The 18,907-nt window shown below is 34.1% G+C and overlaps 1 protein-coding gene across 7 annotated transcripts in view; it reads left to right on the forward strand.

The window, feature by feature from the left end:
- The window catches only part of CNOT4 (CCR4-NOT transcription complex subunit 4), a 146,212-nt gene that overhangs the window by 107,845 nt on the left and 19,460 nt on the right, over window positions 1–18,907 (forward strand). For 5 of the 7 annotated variants that reach the window (XM_017532512.2, XM_017532515.2, XM_017532513.2 and 2 more), the window contains exons 8-10: window positions 1,301–1,358; window positions 3,411–3,660; window positions 4,888–5,385. In XM_017532512.2, the coding sequence (XP_017388001.1) occupies window positions 1,301–1,358; window positions 3,411–3,660; window positions 4,888–5,385 (806 nt within the window). Of the gene's footprint in view, window positions 1–1,300; window positions 1,359–3,410; window positions 3,661–4,887; window positions 5,386–10,214; window positions 12,855–18,907 lie in introns of those variants that run through there. The other 2 variants (XM_017532517.2, XM_017532518.2) reach the window with 1 other exon arrangement.

Here is an 18,907-nt window from a genome sequence, read left to right on the forward strand (position 1 = left end):
ACATATACAACAGTGGTCCAATATAATTATAAATAACCTAGCATATACAACAGTGGTCCAATATAGTTATAAATAACCTTTTTACTGTACCTTTTCTATTTTTAGATATATTTAGATACACAAATGCTTACCCTTAGGTTACATTTGCCTGCAGTATTCAAAACATGCTATACAGGTTTGCAGCCTAGGAGCACTAGGCACTATATAGCCTCAGTGTGTAGTAGACCATGCCATCTAGGTTTATATAAGTACACACTTTAATGTTTCCACAATGACAAAATCACCTACCAGCATGTCTCAAAATGTATCCCATCATTAAGTAACACATGACTATTTTTGTTCATGTGCTAAGTTAAATAAAGTTAGTTATAGGAATGATGTCAGTACACTTTTGCAGTGATTATAGAGATTTTATTTTGTCTTTAAGTAAGATAAGATAAAATGGATTTGATGTCAGTGATTCTCTTACTTTACCATGATACTGCATTTTCTCTATATGAAAATAAAATGATAATGTTTTTGTTTGAATCAATAGTTTGCACAAATGTGTTTCATTTGTCTCATTTCACATGCCTTCTCTAGGGTTATGATTAGTATATAGAAATATTAAATATATTGCTCTTAAAAATCTACAGAGAATATTCAAGAACTTTTATGCCCTCTGTCAAGCACCTAGAAAAATGTCAGTACTTCAAAAACTGAAAAAGGGAATGTATTTATTATATGCACAAAAATAAATGATAGATTAGACCTTTGATTTGTTAATTGTAAGCAATACCTTTTTTCCCCTTATAAGCTATTATTTTACCCATTGTTTTTGGAGCATCTAACTAGAATGTAAGTTCCTGAGGATAGAGATTTTTATACAGTTTGAATATCCCTAATTCAAAATGCCTGGGACCAGAAGCGTTTGGAGTTTTAGATTTTTTTTTTTTCTTTTGGATCTTGGGATACTTGCATTATACTTAGTGGGTGAGCACCCCAAATCTGACAATCTGAAATCTGAAATGCTCTAGTGACCAATTTTCTTTGAGTGTCACGTCAGTGTGCAATAAGTTTCAAATTTTGAAGCAGTTCAGATTTTGGATTTTTGGATTTGGGATGCTCAACCTGTACTTCTTTGTGTCCTCACATTTAATGTAATGTTTTACTTCTCAGTACTTCAATAAACGTTTGTTAAGATAGTAAAGTGTCTGGTTTTTTTCAGGTTTTTTTTTTTTTTGGGGCTTTTGAGGAGTTTGTTTTTATTGTCAGAAAATGACTTTAGTCTGATTTTATTTGATTTGTTTTCTTTTTACAGCCCCATTGACAAACCTTCAGATTCTCTCAGTATAGGGAACGGTGATAATTCCCAGCAGGTAAGATTTGGATGCAGTATCAGTTGATTTTATTTGCCATACTCCAAAAGCAAGGTATTCCATGCAGGTGAATTTTCTAAAAATACTTTACTGACACAATCTAAGGACACTTTTGATGGACATCTTTATTAATCATATTATAATTAGCCTTTTTCTCCAGAATATACAGAGCACAGTTTAACCCTTTTTTAATGACTCAGAATTATCATTATGACCAGATGGTATTATCTTTAGAGTCTGATAATGTTATTGGTCTTTTTGACCCTGTGCCAAATGGTCCCAGGCTAGCATGCCTTCTGAGTTCTTGCTTTTTAGAATTGTATTCCTACCACATACTCCCCTTGCTGTTTATTTTAATTTTCTGTTTCAGTCAGTGTATTTGTCCCTAACAGTTTCCCCTCTTATTTCCCTCAAATGACTATCAACTTTGAAATGATGAGCCAGATAAGCTGTTCAAAGTTGAGTCCACTATGAAACTGAATGGAGTGCTGACCATTAGAGCATGCTTTGTGTCATCTTGTCTTGTTGCTCAGGGAACTTTTTTTTTTTTTTTAACTAGTTTTTCACTCCTTGAGTTTCTATACGTCTTCTCACATTGGTAAAATAAATGTAGTTTAGTCCCTTCCATAAAGAGTAGCCAGTCCTCGACAGTATTTGTGAAAAACCTAGAGATCTAAAATATAATGCTTTTCCAAGCATTTTACTGACACATTTTGTAAAAGAATGTGGAAATCTGTATATCCCCTTGTATATTTTAGTTGCACATTAAAATTTTTTACAGGTTACAAGTAGTTGCAAAGGATGTAATTTCCAGCATATTAGAAATATTAGTATCTGAGAAATTTAATGTTTTGATATCTCATGTTTTGATCATAATCATATTTTATTATCCTGTCATCCATTTAAAAAAATACATATGCTCTCCTTTAACAATCAGAAGTTTTACATTATTTTTTTCTGTGAACTAATTTTTCTCTTTCTGTTATTATGGAGTTTTATCTTAATGCAATATAGTTTTTGCTTGAAAAGCATATACTTCTTTCAAAAATAAATATATATTCAAAAATAAATATATATCTTTGAAAGAAGTATATGCTTTTCATATACTGTTTTTTCCATATAAATTTTTGAATTGAAATAAAAATGTTTTTGTGGTCATAGACTTCAAATGCCAATTTTTGTCTTCTGAATTTTATTAGTAATACTGAGGTGACAACATACATAAATGTAGATTTTGATTTTAAAAACCATGAAACATAATTGTTATATTTATGTTTATACAATTATATATAGTAAAATTATATTGGAAATTCATCTTTTAATGAAGAATAGGGCCATTTTTAAATTAGCTTTTATGTATCACTGGATGAATGTTACTTTTTCGTAAAAGTGCAAAGTTTCAGCAGCAATCTAGTCACTTTTTTTATTTTTCTAAGATATAAGTGTTGAGACATTTTGTTCATATAAATAGGTAAATGGAAAAAGGAGTATTATATCAGTATCACTCAAGTCTTTCAATTTCCTCTGAATTAAATACCTAAGAATCATACAAAGATTTATTATGTAAAACATTTTAATGATGTGTTTGGAAACAACTTAATTAGATCTTCCTCTAATTTTCTTGAAAACTATAATATTGAGAATTAGCATGCAAAAGTTATAGTCATTACAGTCAGTTACTCTCTTATCGCCGGTCCATGTACTTCTAATAATTTGTGTTTGGCCTCTGGAAGTTTTCACTCTTGAGCAAAATACTATAATAAAATCCCAGAATGAGAAATATTCTTTTCTTTGTAAAGTGAGAGAAAGTTATAAAAAGAAAGGAGACTCGTTTAGTCTTTTCAGGGAGATTAGTTTTTTTTTTTTTTACAGAGTATATATGTAAGTTAATGATTTAATTGATTCTCTGAAACTCCATGCTTTCGTTAAAAAGTCTTCAAGTACTATAGTTTCCAAAGCACTATTCTAATGCAGTTACTTGCAGACCTTTTAATTGTGCCTTATTAAAATGTATAAACATGTAGTTATTGTTTGTTTTCCTTTTTTATTCAGATATCTAACAGTGATACGCCTTCACCACCACCTGGTTTGTCAAAATCCAATCCAGTCATCCCCATCAGTTCATCCAATCACAGTGCGCGGTCCCCTTTTGAAGGGGCAGTAACAGAGTCACAGTCGTTGTTCTCAGACAATTTTCGCCATCCCAACCCTATCCCAAGTGGGCTTCCTCCTTTCCCCAGCTCCCCACAGACATCCAGTGACTGGCCTACAGCACCAGAACCACAAAGCCTCTTCACATCAGGTATATAACAGTAGTACCAAGTATTAGTAATTATGCTCTTAACATATTGTGTACAGATTAACATGAAACTCATTAGTGGATATATTTTTATCTTTTGCCTCTCTTTTCTCTTTTAATAAAAATGTAAACATTTAAACTACATGGAATTAGGTGGTTAGATACATTGTCGTATGACCCAGAAATTACTGTTTTAAAAGATTTCTCCAGAAGTGAAGGGTTATATTATTTTCCCAATAGTAAAAACTTATTCTTTGGGGATTTTTATTTTTATTTTTTGGAGATGGAGATCTTGCTCTCTCAACCAGGTTGGAGTACAGTAGCATGATCTCAGCTCACTGCAGCCTCACACTTTGGGCTTAAGTGATCCTCCCACCTCATCCTCCTGGTTAATTTTTAAATTTTTTCTAGAGATGGTCTTGTTATGTTTTCCGGGCTGGTCTTGAACTTCTGGCCTCAAGCGATCTTCCTACCTAGCTTCCAAAGTCCTGGGATTATAGGCATGAACCACTGTACCTGGCAAGGACTTATATTTTTAATTAGATTTGTATTTTTATAGTTACATTTAAGATTTTCCATCCCCAGCTGTCAAAGATGTAAGTTATTTAGTAGTAACATTTATGTTTTGGCATTTTTGAGCCATTTCCATTTTTATCCATTCTAAATTCTCTCATTAATATGAAAGGTGGCATAAAAATAACATTGACAACAGCACCTATGAAGAAGAAAATTCCAAAAGACTATAAGGATTAATATAAATACTTTTAAATTAAATTAGGTATTTTCTTAGTATAGAAAGCATGTATTTAAAATTATTTGTACTTTGATAAATACATTTATAAAATAAACTTTACTAATTAAAGTCTGTTAAATGATATTTGTTTTGCGGAAATGACTTAGGTTGGATTTGATTATGAATGGTTGAGAGTATAATTTGAGTGTCAAGTAAATTTTTTCCTTTGGTTAGCAAAATCAGTTTATATTATTCAGTTTTTGAAGCTAGTAGCTTAAGAATTAAGTAACTGCTAGAAGTACATAAGGCCTTTTGTAATTATATGATTTTAATGTGCTAAGAAGTCACATAGATTTTACACATACTTAATTTGTAATATGACATGTTTAACTTTCAGTAGTGTGGATACTTTTTTTTTTTCCAGCAGCAGTAGATACTTATTAAGTATGAAAGTGAGCTATATGTTTGATATTCATCACTATTTTTCTTCCCAACAGAAACAATCCCGGTATCATCCTCTACAGACTGGCAAGCAGCTTTTGGCTTTGGTTCTTCTAAACAACCAGAGGATGACTTGGGTTTTGATCCCTTCGATGTCACTCGAAAAGCCTTAGCAGACCTGATTGAGAAGGAACTGTCCGTTCAAGACCAACCTTCCCTTTCGCCCACATCTCTTCAGAACTCCTCTTCACACACTACAACCGCCAAAGGTTCAGGTTCTGGATTCCTGCATCCTGCTGCACCTACAAATGCCAATTCTCTCAATAGTACCTTTTCAGTCTTGCCCCAGAGGTTTCCTCAATTTCAACAGCACCGAGCGGTTTATAATTCATTCAGTTTTCCAGGCCAGGCAGCCCGCTATCCTTGGATGGCCTTTCCACGCAATAGCATCATGCACTTGAACCACACAGCAAACCCCACCTCAAATAGTAATTTCTTGGACTTGAATCTCCCGCCACAGCACAACACAGGTCTGGGAGGGATCCCTGTAGCAGGTAGGTTCATTTAAAGCCTTTGAGAAGTTTTGAATAACTCATATTTTCAGGTTGTTGGGTGGTTGGGGAAGAAACTTGAATAACAGAGTACTAATGTCTTGGAAATTTCTATGAAATATTAGTCTTTATCATAATCTAAAATATGATTTTCATTAGATGGATGCCTTGTAATATTGAGCTTTATAAGGATGGTGGAGTATTATACTTACTGTTTGGAAGCATTTTACTTAATAGGAGAATTACCAGACTTTCATATGGTTTATAAATGCAAAAAGAAAGAGAAGAAAATGGTCTCTGAAATTATGGTGCTATAAAGGCCTAACACCAAGGTGAAAATTATGATTTTAGATTCTAAAGTAAAATGGTTAAAAAAAAATTTTTTTTAATGAAAATTAATGAGAGCAAGAGGGATAAAGCCACTCTCTACCTACTTTTGGCAGTTACTTATTTTGACTGTTAGACACATATACACACATCAAAACTGAGCTATAAATAAAGTACTTGAAAACTCTGATGATTAATGTTTTACAAGCATATCATGTCACAGACATGCACCTTTTGTGAAAGAGAAATTGTTCAAGCCAGATCCATATGATCTGCCATGTTTTTATTTCTGGGGAAAAATATGAAGTATATGTAAGGTAATATAAGTTTGATGCCAAAATACTTCTGGTTTTGTACTGCTACCCTTGAAGGTTTCAGAACTTTTGGGTTTTAAGATTCTATATAACATTTTTTAGTTGAAGTATCTTGTTAATAGTATTCTCTTTTAACTTTGACTTAGAGATGATGTTTAAAAAAAGTTTGTTCCTCTCCTGATTCTCTCAAGTGAAATATAATCATGATTCTCTCAAGTAGAATATAATAGTTTCTCACTCTGTTAGAATAATTCTTCACATAATTCATACAATTTATTGTTATCCATTGTCATAATCTTTAAGGTATGGCATGGCACAGTATTATCTTAATAGGATGCTTTTATCAGCAGCAAGGCGTTCACTCTTATTTTTAGCAAGGCTGATAGATGAATTTACATAGATCTCTCAAAGTTCTTTATCTCCATTCCCTTTAGGACGAACAACATTTCATGTTCTAGACAAGTAGCTAGGTTAAGAGAGTATAGTTTGTGGCTGTTGACATAGTGAAATTGACCGTTGATACAGTGAAGTTAATTTATATAAGCCTGGTAGCACCTAATGCAGTGACTTGCACAATAATGGGACTCATATTTGTTTATTTAACTAAGGTAGTTAGTAGACAACACAGAGTGACATTTTTCAGTCCTCTTCTTCTACGTGATACTTACTTGTGAAACAATGTATTCAGTTCCAAATACTCCTTTTATTTCCTTCCATTCAAGAGAGCATATTAGAATGTAATTTTCTTTCATTTTACTTTGCTTTAATCATTTAGAAATGTATCATTTTAATTACTAGTAGTGTTATCTCATAATTGATTATAGCATTCATTAAAAGTTAAAGTTCACTTCCCCCAAATCATCAAAACATTTAAAAATTAGGCCAATTACAGTGAATATGTGGGTTTTGTTTGCCCATCGATGAACTAGGCCATGTGGGAAATATTAAAGAAGTTTAAGATATGGATACGATTTCCACATACTTTGCCGTATAGTTGAAGACACTAAAATTATGTATGAAAGTGGTAACTATATGTATGGTACTGGAATCTGAGAGATGTCAATGTAGCCTGTAATTCTTGGGGAGGCTTCATTGAAGAAGTAGGATTTGATCCCTACTATCATATCTTAGATTTGGGTTGCAGCAGGGGAAGAGAAAAGGCCCTTTATGTTGATGGAAACCTCCTGAATAAAGGCACAGAGGCAGGAATTAATATGCCATTACACTGAGAAGCAATACAGCTACCTCCTATAACAGGAGGTGCTTCTTAAATTGTATAGATATAATGAATGAGAAGATGAGAAACTTTGACAATGAGGCAAAATGGCATGGACTTGGTACGATAGGAAGTAGGATGCCTTTGTGGGATTCTAGTTATTAGCTATCTTCTTTCTGTGCTTTTATTTGACTTATTACAGACAACCTTTGATTTTCTTCTAATTTCATAGTCATCATATTATCCCTCAGCACTGAAGAGCAGTTTTAACCCATATATTTCACACCAATAGTTATTCTGGGAATGCCACACTGGTAATGAGAAATCGCTCATTGGTGAGTTTAGTTGTCCTTGTGTTACTCATTTAAAAGCTTCATCTAAAGTAGATGCTTTATGGAAAAATGTGGCATTAAATCATGGTCCTATCTTTGTGGTTTTTGTTTTGATTTCTAAAATTTTTACCGTATACTCAACCATAGAGTATTAAAACTTTTTTTTTGTTTTGTTTTTTTCTGAGATGCTAAAAATGTAGTCACCAACTTTAGGTTCTGAATCATTGTTCTATTTGGTAGGGGGTGGGGAGAGTTTTGGATTTTCAATTTCAGGCTCTGCAGACTTGCTTGGTATTTGAATGGTGACTTACGGTTAAGCTTATTATTAGGTTATTTTTAAGGCTCTGTTGACTAGAGAAATTTTAGTTTCAATGTGCCAAAATTTTTATCAAGAGTCTCACACACTCAAATCCTCTCATGGATTATAAATATTTGTTAGATACCTCAGGAAACTGAATGTGCTGAGCCTCAGAGCAGAATAGCTGTTTAATTGTAGCCAGAAGGTTTTCAGTAACTATTAGAAATGACAGAAAGTGGAAATTTGGAAAACTATTTATATCTTAACTATGTCTAATGTGAAGCAATTTAATACCTAGGTAATATCTTCAACCCCTACCCCAGTTGTAACTCACTTGCACGTGAGTTAAACTAGTGACAAGGATTCAACTTTGTATCATCTAGCAGTTATCATGATACCTTATACAGGGCAGCTGTCACTAAGTGCTTCAGTAATGGAGAGAGTGCATACTTCTTTCAGTGGGACCTGGTCACCTACATGTCATACAAATAAAATGTCTACTTACTATATATTTGTAACTTAAAATTTTATTTTTGGTTTGTTCAGTTAATTATTAAAGATTGATATATCTGAAACCTATCATGGGAAGAACAGTTGCCAGAGGTTTGACAGAAATGCAGCTTCCTTTTTATTTTTTTGGTCTGAAACCCTTTTTTTTTGTTTAAAATTAGTAGTTATTTCCTTAGTGAGGTTAAATCTTTTTAGCAGCTTTTGGTTTACTAAGTTTAGAAAGATTTTTGACAGAAATATTCTTGGGGGAAATTTTGATTCATGGGCAGTTGTAAATTCATTCAGATTTTTTTTGTTTATTATTATTGGAACAATGTGCCTTCTCTCTAAAAAGTGATTTACCTTGTCCTAAAAAGTGACTTTATTTTGTCTAATTTCTTCATTTTAGGAATAGCAAAGCTGTGTTCCAGAAAGCTTAAATAATTTGTTGAAGGTCACACATTCAATTAGTAGTGGAATTAGGATAAGAACTTAGATCTCAAATTCAGTAATGGAAATATTTTTGCAGTACAACGATGATGCCCTCCTTCAGAAATGAAGATCACTGGCATGTGCTTTAACTTGGCTTTCTTCCCGTGGCAGTTGGTTTTTGCTCTCACACACTTGCAGGTCCCTTTTTTATCAACAATCCATTCATGAGTCAAATTGGCCCAGCTGAGGGGTATATGGCCTATTGTTACAAAATAGAATAAAGTTTATCGACTTGATAGCAATCAGTCTCTTTTTTATTCCTCATTAATATCATTTTCTCACCAAGAACTCAAGTCTAAAATTTGCCTTACACAGCCTCATTGCTATGTACTTGGGGTTTATAAAAATCTTTGCCAATTTACTGAAAAACTACAAAATCACCTGTTCTGTGGATTGACAGACTCTTTTTCTGCTTTGTCAGTTACCATTTCAAATGTAATTTTGCAGATTTGTTTTTCAAAAAAAACCTGCCAAGTTGTTTTTATTCCATGATGTTAAAAATTATTTGGAAAACATAAGTCAGTAAGCATTGTTGTTTCAAGATATACCTCAAAAATATTTGAAACTGTTTAGGATTGGATTTTTTTTTTTTTAATGTTTTTGTTAATTCAAACTTTACTTATGAGAGGGCATTTTTCTTTAAATTTTCTTTGTTTCTGTATGAACTGTTTTAACAGTGACTTGATTGAATTGAGTCATGTGTGAAACAAGTCACTTGTAGTCAAATAATTATCAATTATAATCAGGAGAACTGATCTCATTCATCTATACTTCTCTGACCCAGAAGTAGTCATCTCATTTTCAGTCAATTGGATCATTTTATTAACATTTTACTATTTTTCAATTACTTCAAAGATAAACTTAAATTTTCAGATGCTGTATGTTAATTTACTGTTAACATTTTTATCTGTTTCATTTTTTTCTAGCACATAATTTATGCAAAAATATGGATTTATAATTTTCCTCTTAATCAGTTTTCACTTCTGTAAATCAAGGTTTAATTTTTTTCACAAAATACTATTAATATTTACCATTTACTAGGAGTACCTATAAGAGGTCCAATTGGCTTGGAAAAGAATGGCTTTCCTGATCTTTTTTTAGGGGGGGTAGTATATTTATAATCTAAATCTATTACATTCTTATCGCTGACACAATATTACTAAGGATATATTTAGAATATAACTACTTTCCAGGTACTTGATACATTTATATTTTAAAATTCATGTCTTGTTTCACACCTGGATTCCAAACATTAAGCATGTATTTTATATATGTAACAGTATTCCAAATATTGAAATCATTTTTAAAGGGACTGTTAACAAATCTAGTCACCCATAACTAGACCATGACTGACTTTTCCACAGGGGAAGAAGAGGTGAAGGTTTCGACCATGCCACTGTCAGCCTCTTCCCATTCATTACAACAAGGACAGCAGCCTACAAGTCTCCACACTACTGTGGCCTGACATCAGAACTGAGAGGAGAGGATTAGACTCTGGGGAGCTTGCATGGGCAACTGGATTTTTGCATGATTCCTTTCTGATTTTGCATTTAATGTATACACCCAAAAGAGACAATATAAATATTCCTCATGCCTACAACTAGCGTGTTACCTCCTAGTTGCTGAAGTATTTCTTCATTAGGCCTTTAACATAATTTATTAGTGTAATAATTTTGGCATTGTTTCTCATGAGTGATACTATTTCTAACTCATAAAAATAAACTTGTAGTACTAAGCTCCCAGGTGAGATTAGCTAGAATTGTTCTTATTTTGGCTCTGTTATTGAAAAATTATACAAAGGTAATGGTAGTTCCTTGTTTTCTGGTTTGTGAAAAAAATGGTAATATCCTAATCTGAAAATTTTGAAAATTAACAAGATAATGTCTATTGTATTCTTTGAATGCTTGAGACGAAAGGATACATATAAAACAAAATTGGTGGTGTCGTTTAATGCTCAGGAGGATATTGTCGGCGATTGTTTTAGTTGTCTAGATTTATGTCCTATATTATGCATTATGTGTGTAGAAACTGTTTTGTTCTCTCTATTGCACTTTTGCACTTTCTTTTTGAATGGTTGTTAATTATGCATAGATGGTTGAAAGATAATTATTATAGCCTAAATGCAATATAATCTCTTTTCTAATGCACTGCCTAGTATACCAGGAAATGCCTCAAAAACAGAACTTCAGTTTATAGTCGACTTACCTGAAACTTGAATATGGAGTAAACTTTGTATGTGAGAAGCAACTATAGTAGTGTAACATTGTTACTGAACAAACAATAATTCTGTGGGATATTGTCTTGGAAATTTCATTGCTTAATAATTAAAATGTGATAATAAGATAATATTATAAGTACCTGACCAGAATGAGACTAAGGCAGAAGAGAAGAGATTGGGTGTCCTCTAAAATTAGGCCACCTAAATTGTAACAGGTAATTTTAATCAAGAGAATAGTGGAGTACTTTATTAGGACATAATGTGAAGTGATATTTCTGAAAACACATTTCTTGAAATAGTTTTAAACTGATAATAAAAGAAAAGAAACCGTACTTAGTTCTGGGCAGTGAACAAAAGCTGATTCAGAAAACATGACCATACTCTGCCTAAATGAAGCATCTGGGAAGAAAGGGAAAGTCACACCTCCTCTTGAGATTTTAACCATTGTGATAAAAGGTATGCTTTAATTTGTTGAAGTATGGAAGTGGATAATGTGAATACAAAATAAGAAGCTTAGAGATTGAAAATAATAATAATAGAATATGTCATTAGGAGATGATACTTAAAGTCATGTTGAAGTTGGAGTTTTCAAGGTTACCTCTATATAAAATTAGATTACTTTCTATATAATGTGACAAATTAAATGACTTTATCCCAAGGTACAGTGAGGAAAACAAAAATCTATTCTTAGATATCCTTAGATTTGGTTAACTGAGGCTGTAGAAGCAGGTAATTGTCTAGCCATTTAAGTTATTTTTGTAAAATTCTGCATAAATATCAATCTCTAATTTTTATCTAGAAGTGATTTTAAGACATTACAAGAACATTGCCAATTTGGAAAATACCAATAAAATACTTTAGACTTATTAAGCATCAGCCTTTTACTATAGCTTAATTTAATTATGGTTTTCATTTTTGCTGTAAGAGGCCAAGACTTCACTTATGTCTCCTATGGGGCTGAGGCTCCTGGGCCTTGTTATTACAACAAAAGCTGGCTCCTTGTAATGATGCTTACTAGCTCAAAGCTTTCTCCAGCCTTCAGCATTAGACTTTCGTTGGATCTTCTTACAAAGCCATAGCAAGTGGTTAGCTCCATTTGCTCCTTGGTGTTGAGAGACATACCTGTTAAATGAGGTTTCTTTCCTTTCTCATTCATAGCCAGTTTGGAAAAATCGTCAGGTAGTTTGCCCAGATTTGCCAGAGTCCTAAATAAAATCCCAAAACAATTTCCCTGCCTGCTTCTTCCCATCCCCACTTTTTGGGCAATTAGACTTTAACTTCTGAATTTTTGCGTAGAATGGCTAAACATGATCTTTGACCCACTTTGTAATTCCTAGACCTTCTTTGTAAGCCTTGCTTACCTAGTATTTTAAATATATATTTTAAAAAGCTGAAGTCTTAAAATCATAGTCATAATTAATTTTACACTAAAGCACAGAAGAAATTATACATCACATAAAAGCAGCCACTACTTCACATAGCAAGCAAATTGAAAGCAAAATAGGAGAAGAATGAGAGATTCTTTAAAAGCTTCAGGTTTTTTTGGTTGTTGTTAAATTCCTTCATAATGCATCATGTGCAAGGAAAACTTAATATACTTTTACATCATTAACCTTTATAAAGTGACTAGCTTTTCCCTTAAGATAGGAATTTTAAACCTGGAGCCCAGATTTTTGAGAGTACATACAAAATTGTGGGTTTATGTGCATGTACATGTGTCCATTTTTTCTCTGGGGAGAAGATCCATAGTTATTAGATTTGCCAAGGATTTGGTAATACCCTTCTCTTGTGGGGGGAAAAAAAAGAACAGCTGCCTTGAAATGTTTTTAGTGCCACTGTAGGGAATAGAGTCCTGTACTGAATGATTTTAGTTGTGTGATGAATGTTAAGTGCCTCTTTATTTCTCTAAGATTCCATTAGAAAATATTTTTCTGACTAATAATGCTTTTCTTTTCATTCTGTTACTGAGTTTTGGTTTTTCACATTACTTTTGTATATTCTCCCCTTATTTCGACAAAGCATTAATTAAATATTTGAGGACCTATGCTGTATAGTGACTTGAACTAGATCTTGCGGGACCTAAGGTTGAATAAAATACAGACCCTATCATCAAAGATAATTCTAGTGACAATTATATTTCACATTATTTCTATCAGGTTAGCTCTTGATATTTTAATCACAGGAATCACCAAAGCAGTTCAGAGTCATTTCATTATTTATCATCTCTCAGTAACTGCTCTGATAGTGGCAACAAAGGGAATTGAGTGCTTATATTTTAAAATTTATGATAATTTGGAGGGGGGTGAAAAAAATCTTAATAGGAAAGACATACATTCATTATCCTACATGTGTGTTAGCTCATGTCTCCTACTCTTAGTATCCTAGGAATTAAGTAAACCCTTCTATGTAGGTATTCCTTTAAAGAGAACAACTTTAATGCATTTTATCTGTACACATTTCCAGTGATATGACTCCTGTTTGTATGGTGGTCCAAGTACTGTGAAGACTGCCAGAGCTCTGGTCTGGTCAGACGCAGGTCCATAGGGAGGTGCCCTCACAGAGGCATTGCCTCAGAAAGACAGAAAGGAACAAATGGCAGTTGCTTTGAAGCCTTACAGTGGCCTAGAGCAGTTGGGGTAGGGCAGTAAGAAAATCAGCTGAGGTATTTGGGTACAGATAAGCTTGGATAAGTGTGCTTAAAGCCTTGAAAACTAGAAGAAGAGTTTAGTCCTGATGCAAATATGGTCAGTGGTAGAGAACTGTAGGTTCTTGGCAAAATTGTAGCTTGATTGTAGCATTTTAAGAAGAGCAGTTGGGCCGGGCACGGTGGCTCAAGCCTGTAATCCCAGCACTTTGGGAGGCCGAGGCGGACTGATCACGAGGTCAAGAGATTGAGACCAGCCTGGCCAACATGGTGAAGCCCTGTCTCTACTAAAAATACAAAAATTAGCTGGACGTGGTGGTGTGCACCTGTAGTCCCAGCTACTCGGGAGGCTGAGGCAGCAGGAGAATTGCTTGAACCTGGAGATGGAGATTGCAGTGAGCTGAGATCGTGCCACTGCACTCCAGCCTGGTGACAGAGCAAGACTCTGTCCCAAAAAAAAAAAAAGCAGTTGGGTAACAGATTTGATTGCAATTAGGACGAGTTAGAAAGTAATTCCAATAACATGCCATTGCTGGCCAGTGCAAGTAAGTTGGCCTAGGCTAGAACAGTAGAGGTTGGAATGGAGAAGAACTATGAATTAAAAATTGGAAAGCATAAGAGCTGAGAAAAGGCCGTCAGATTTGGTTAGATCTCTGGTGATCTTTAAAAATGTAACTTTCTTAGAAAGGTACAGAATGGAGGCCCATTTTTTTAGGATTCATGAGGAAAAGAATATATATGCAGCAATCACTGACTACGTAGTCTTAAGGCATTTGACAACAAAGTTGAAAAGAAAAACAAGATTCTAACTAGATGGGTGGTAGATTTTAGAAGGCATTGCTTTAATATAAGGGAAAAGAAGAACCTAAATATTTAAAGGCAGATCATACAGAGCCAATTGAAAGGAAGAGATTGACAGTGCTGAAGAGAAGATAGGCTTATTCAGTAGAATAACAGATGTCTTCAGGTGGTGGGAAGAGATAAGCTCCTGAGACGAGTATATGGGTTAGCTTAAGAGAGGTGGGCTATATTTTCCTTTGTGATTTGTAAGATCAAGAAGAACCTCGGGAAAGAGATGAGAATTGATGAAAGGTGTCATATCAATCATTATTAAAATGCATTATTGTTTGAAAATGGGGGTAAGTGGAATTGGGAGCCTGTTAAAGAAGGAGATTAAAAAAAAAGTGTTCTTTGAGAATAAGCCCAGAAATGCATTAGAAATAGTTGCTGTGTAAAGATAAGAGTCAGGTTAAAGATATTTAAAGTTCAAATATATACGATTTTGTATGTTCCTCTGGTTTAGCACAAAGCATCAGGAGTGGAAAAAGCAAATATGAAGAGTTTGGTTAGAAGGGGAAAAAGAAAAAGTCATAAAGATATTCAAGAAGACCACATTGAAATGCATAATCTTGTGCCAAGAAGAGTCCATTAAGGCAGTTTTCTGTGAACAAATGGCGTGAGTGACGCAGAAGGGAGTTGAATGATTTTAGACTTTGATGACGACAAAGAACATCATTAGTGTTGTTAAGGGCATGACAACTAGGAGACTGGTCACTGTGATAACCACTCAATGCTAAATGATGATGGAGAACCACAGAAAGGAGAGGGCTAGAGGTTGGAAAAAAGCCTGGCTTTTGTAACCCCCTTGTATTCTGTCCTTCAGTCTTTTCATGAGTATGGGAAGCCAAACTATATGAGAGAGAATTGTAGAAAGCATGCATCCGCAGTTGGGCACCTGGAGAATCCTGGGTCAGGTTTTCTGTGAGTTGAAAATGATCAAAGGAAATCTTCCTTCCTCGAAGCAGGTAGGAGGACTTGGAAGCAGAGTGCTGGGGAGGACCAGAAAAAGCTAGGGAAGAGATGAGACAGGTGTGAGTAAGCAAGTCCCAGTAAGTGTGAGGGATTAGTAGAAATGTTATTTATGCTGCGAAAGATTTAGACAGAGGGATTAGGTATGGGATATAATGAGTTTGGTAGTTGAGGAGCCCATATTATAGGTAATGTAGCTTCTGCCAAGCTTACAGGCAAACTGGAAAGCTTTTTTGAACATGGGCTTCCACCTATGATGGGAAAGTATCTCTTCTTACATAGTTGGGTTAGGTCATTCTGCTTTATTCATTTATCAAATAAGAATTAAAAGTAATGTACTGGTGAAGAGTAGAGAGAAATTAAGAATTTTATTATAACAGGTTTTAAAAATATCTTGATAATTTCCCCCAAAGAGAATGTACTATATGAATAAATAAAATCTACAAATTATTGGGCTAATTTGTTTCTTGTATTTTGTATACTTAGGAGGTGACCTTTCAGAAAGAATTACTGAGGAAGTAGTAGAGCAGGGTGAAGATACTGTATGCAGTCATCCCTAGGTATCTGTAGGGGATTGGTTCCACAAATAGCAAAATTCTTGTATTCTCAAGTTCTTGATATAAGATAGTGTAGTATTTGCATATGACCTATCTGCACATATATGAGAGGCTGTATGTTTTAAATCTCTAGATTACTTCTAATACCTATTGTAATCTAAGTGCTATGTAAATAGTAATAATAAAACCTGCATGCTTAAGAAACTACACAATTTTTTAAAAAATATATTTGAGGTTAGTTGACTCCACAGATGTAGAAGCCCCAGTTGTCTGGGGCCAACTGTGTGTTGTCGTGTGTTGTTTTTTTCTCCTAGTCAGTTAATAGTAAATATTCCTAGTTTGGAAGCAACCCGAGTTTTCTAATACTAAAATAGTTTTAAACTCACTCCATATATGTCAGCTGAAATACCAACTGTGACATTTAAAAAGGATACTGCTTCCAAGTACAAATATTGCTTAAGAATACTGTTTGTGAAACCTTGCTGATGGATTGAGAAGCCACTGCTTCTTGGACCTCCTTACCACACTATGATTTGATTCTACGAGTTGTAATCAAGCCACCTAACATTGCTGGTCATACTAGCTTTCCACTTCTTAGGGGCTATTTCCAAAGAATCACTCTTGTTAATTCAAGATCCATTAAGGAGATTCTACTCTGTTTCTTGGTCTTTTAGAGAGTCTTCTCTGGGTTTGAGTTACAGAGAAATTGAATTTAGGTACCTAGAACTGAAAGCAAGCCTAAACAATCTAAGCCACTTGAGAATTGGACTGAAATACACAGATGTTCCATAAAACAGCTTGAAGTTGTTGACCTTGATAACCAGTTCATTTGCTCCAGGTTCCTCTTGACCACACTTCCTAAGGCAGCTATTGACTTCCCTGTCTTAGCCCGCTTTACCTTTATTCTAAAGGTTCCTGGAAGCTCCAGGCTGACCCTGGAACGTACTGTGCTTATGACAATTTTGTTATTCCAGCTCCTGTTGGGTGCTGAGACCCACTATTGTGCTGTTACAAAGCAACATTCCAAAATCCTTTTTCCTCTCATATAATTTATAAAGCCATTAGTTCACCCCACTACCTTTCTCTCTTTTTTTATAGAGGTGAAATTCACATAACATACAGTTAATTATTTTAAAGTGTATGATGCAGTGGCCCAGTACCATTCTTTAATTTTCTCAATGATAAAATAGCAGAATAAATAACCTACTCTGCTATAAGAATTTTAGCCTGTTCCTTGTTAATAGCTGCTTCTAGACTCTGTGTTTTACCCAGTAGGCTGAAAGGCAAATGTTAAACCTTAAAATATTCCATATTTCTCCATGGCAGTACTACTACAACTTAAGCTTGTGAATCAAGCGACTTTTACACACCCTTCCTAAAAGGTTAGGGGGTGGGCAATGCAAGGAGCCCTAGGCAAGAGACACTTAGGAGATTTGCTTTTCTGAGTGGTAAAAATATTTAAAGCAACTCTGAATAGTTTTGAAATGCTAGTAATAGTCTTACTGTCTTCATGACATTTAATTAGCATTATGTAAGAAAGAGTTTGTTTAGCAAAGGTAAACCACAAACCTAGCTCTCTGTATGCATGTGTGGTTGAATGTGTGTGTATTTTTACATAAAGCAGTTTTCAGTTAAATCCTCCCCTTAGTGAATGTGGCAGAGGAAGATGTCTCAGGTCATTTCAGTGACCTGTGACCTATGTCTATTCATGTATTTATTCCTGCTGTGTTCTGATTAATTCATATCTTCAGGATAAATTCTGTATTTTTATTGACTTTCTCCAATTTTTTTTATTTTTTATTGAAGGAACCAAAGACTGTTTAAATGCAGTAAGGTTGTGATATTGGTGCCCACTTCACCCTGGTCATGTTATTTCTGAACAAGTATTTCATAGCTTTTTCTCATCAAATTCCAATCCCTCTATTAAGATACCCATCAATGACACAGTCTTTGGGAAAATCCAAGGAAAAGATCATTCAAAAATGATTTGTATTGGAATCATGAAACTTCAGAGCCATGAATAAGTAAATATAACATAGCCTTTAACAATCTTAAAGACCAAGTAATAACAACGATGATAATAAGGCTCCAAAGGATTGAGATTTGTCTATAGTCACATTCTAACAACAATTTAAAGTTTCTTTAGCCTTCACCATGTAATTGTGCTTTCGTGCATGTAACTCATTGGAGGAAAAAACTTTTATTTTTTCTTTCTTTTTTTTTTTTCCCTACTTTAAAAAAATTTCAGTGTTACAGGAAAAAAACTTTTAAGATTCAGAATCTATCTCTTCTCTAAACATTGTTGTGTCTTACAGTTTAATTATAGTAGTTCTCTCAAGTCAAGGGCTTACAACTGTGAATATCGTTGCAAACAATGAATTTGAAGGCTTTCAAAATGACCACCAGCTGGCAGCTATTGTCATTTCAAAGCTGCCCTTGTAGGTTTTCAGAGCTGCCCTATGTTAAATGTGGCCCAGTGATCTTGGAGTAACTTTAGAAGGGGAAAAAATTGTAACCTTGCAGGTACTCTTAAAATAAACTTACGGTAGCTACATAATTACCAGTGTCAGAACTAAAAGAGTAAAACAGAGGTGGAGTTTAATTTACCCAGGATTTTTCTGCAGTACCAAAGATAATTTAGGGGCCAACACATAACCACTAGATTGGTGACATCTCTAATATTACAGACGGAAAAAACCTTATAGTAATGCACCAAAATGTATTACATACATACTAAAGGTGTGATCTCAGATTCATCTTCAAAGAAGAGCTACCCTGTGCTGCACCATGTAAAGTAATAGCATATCTGCTGATTTTTTTTTTTTTTTT

This window comes from Cebus imitator, unplaced genomic scaffold, assembly GCF_001604975.1.
Source record: "Cebus imitator isolate Cc_AM_T3 unplaced genomic scaffold, Cebus_imitator-1.0 Scaffold77, whole genome shotgun sequence".
NCBI classification, from domain to species: Eukaryota; Metazoa; Chordata; class Mammalia; order Primates; family Cebidae; genus Cebus; species Cebus imitator.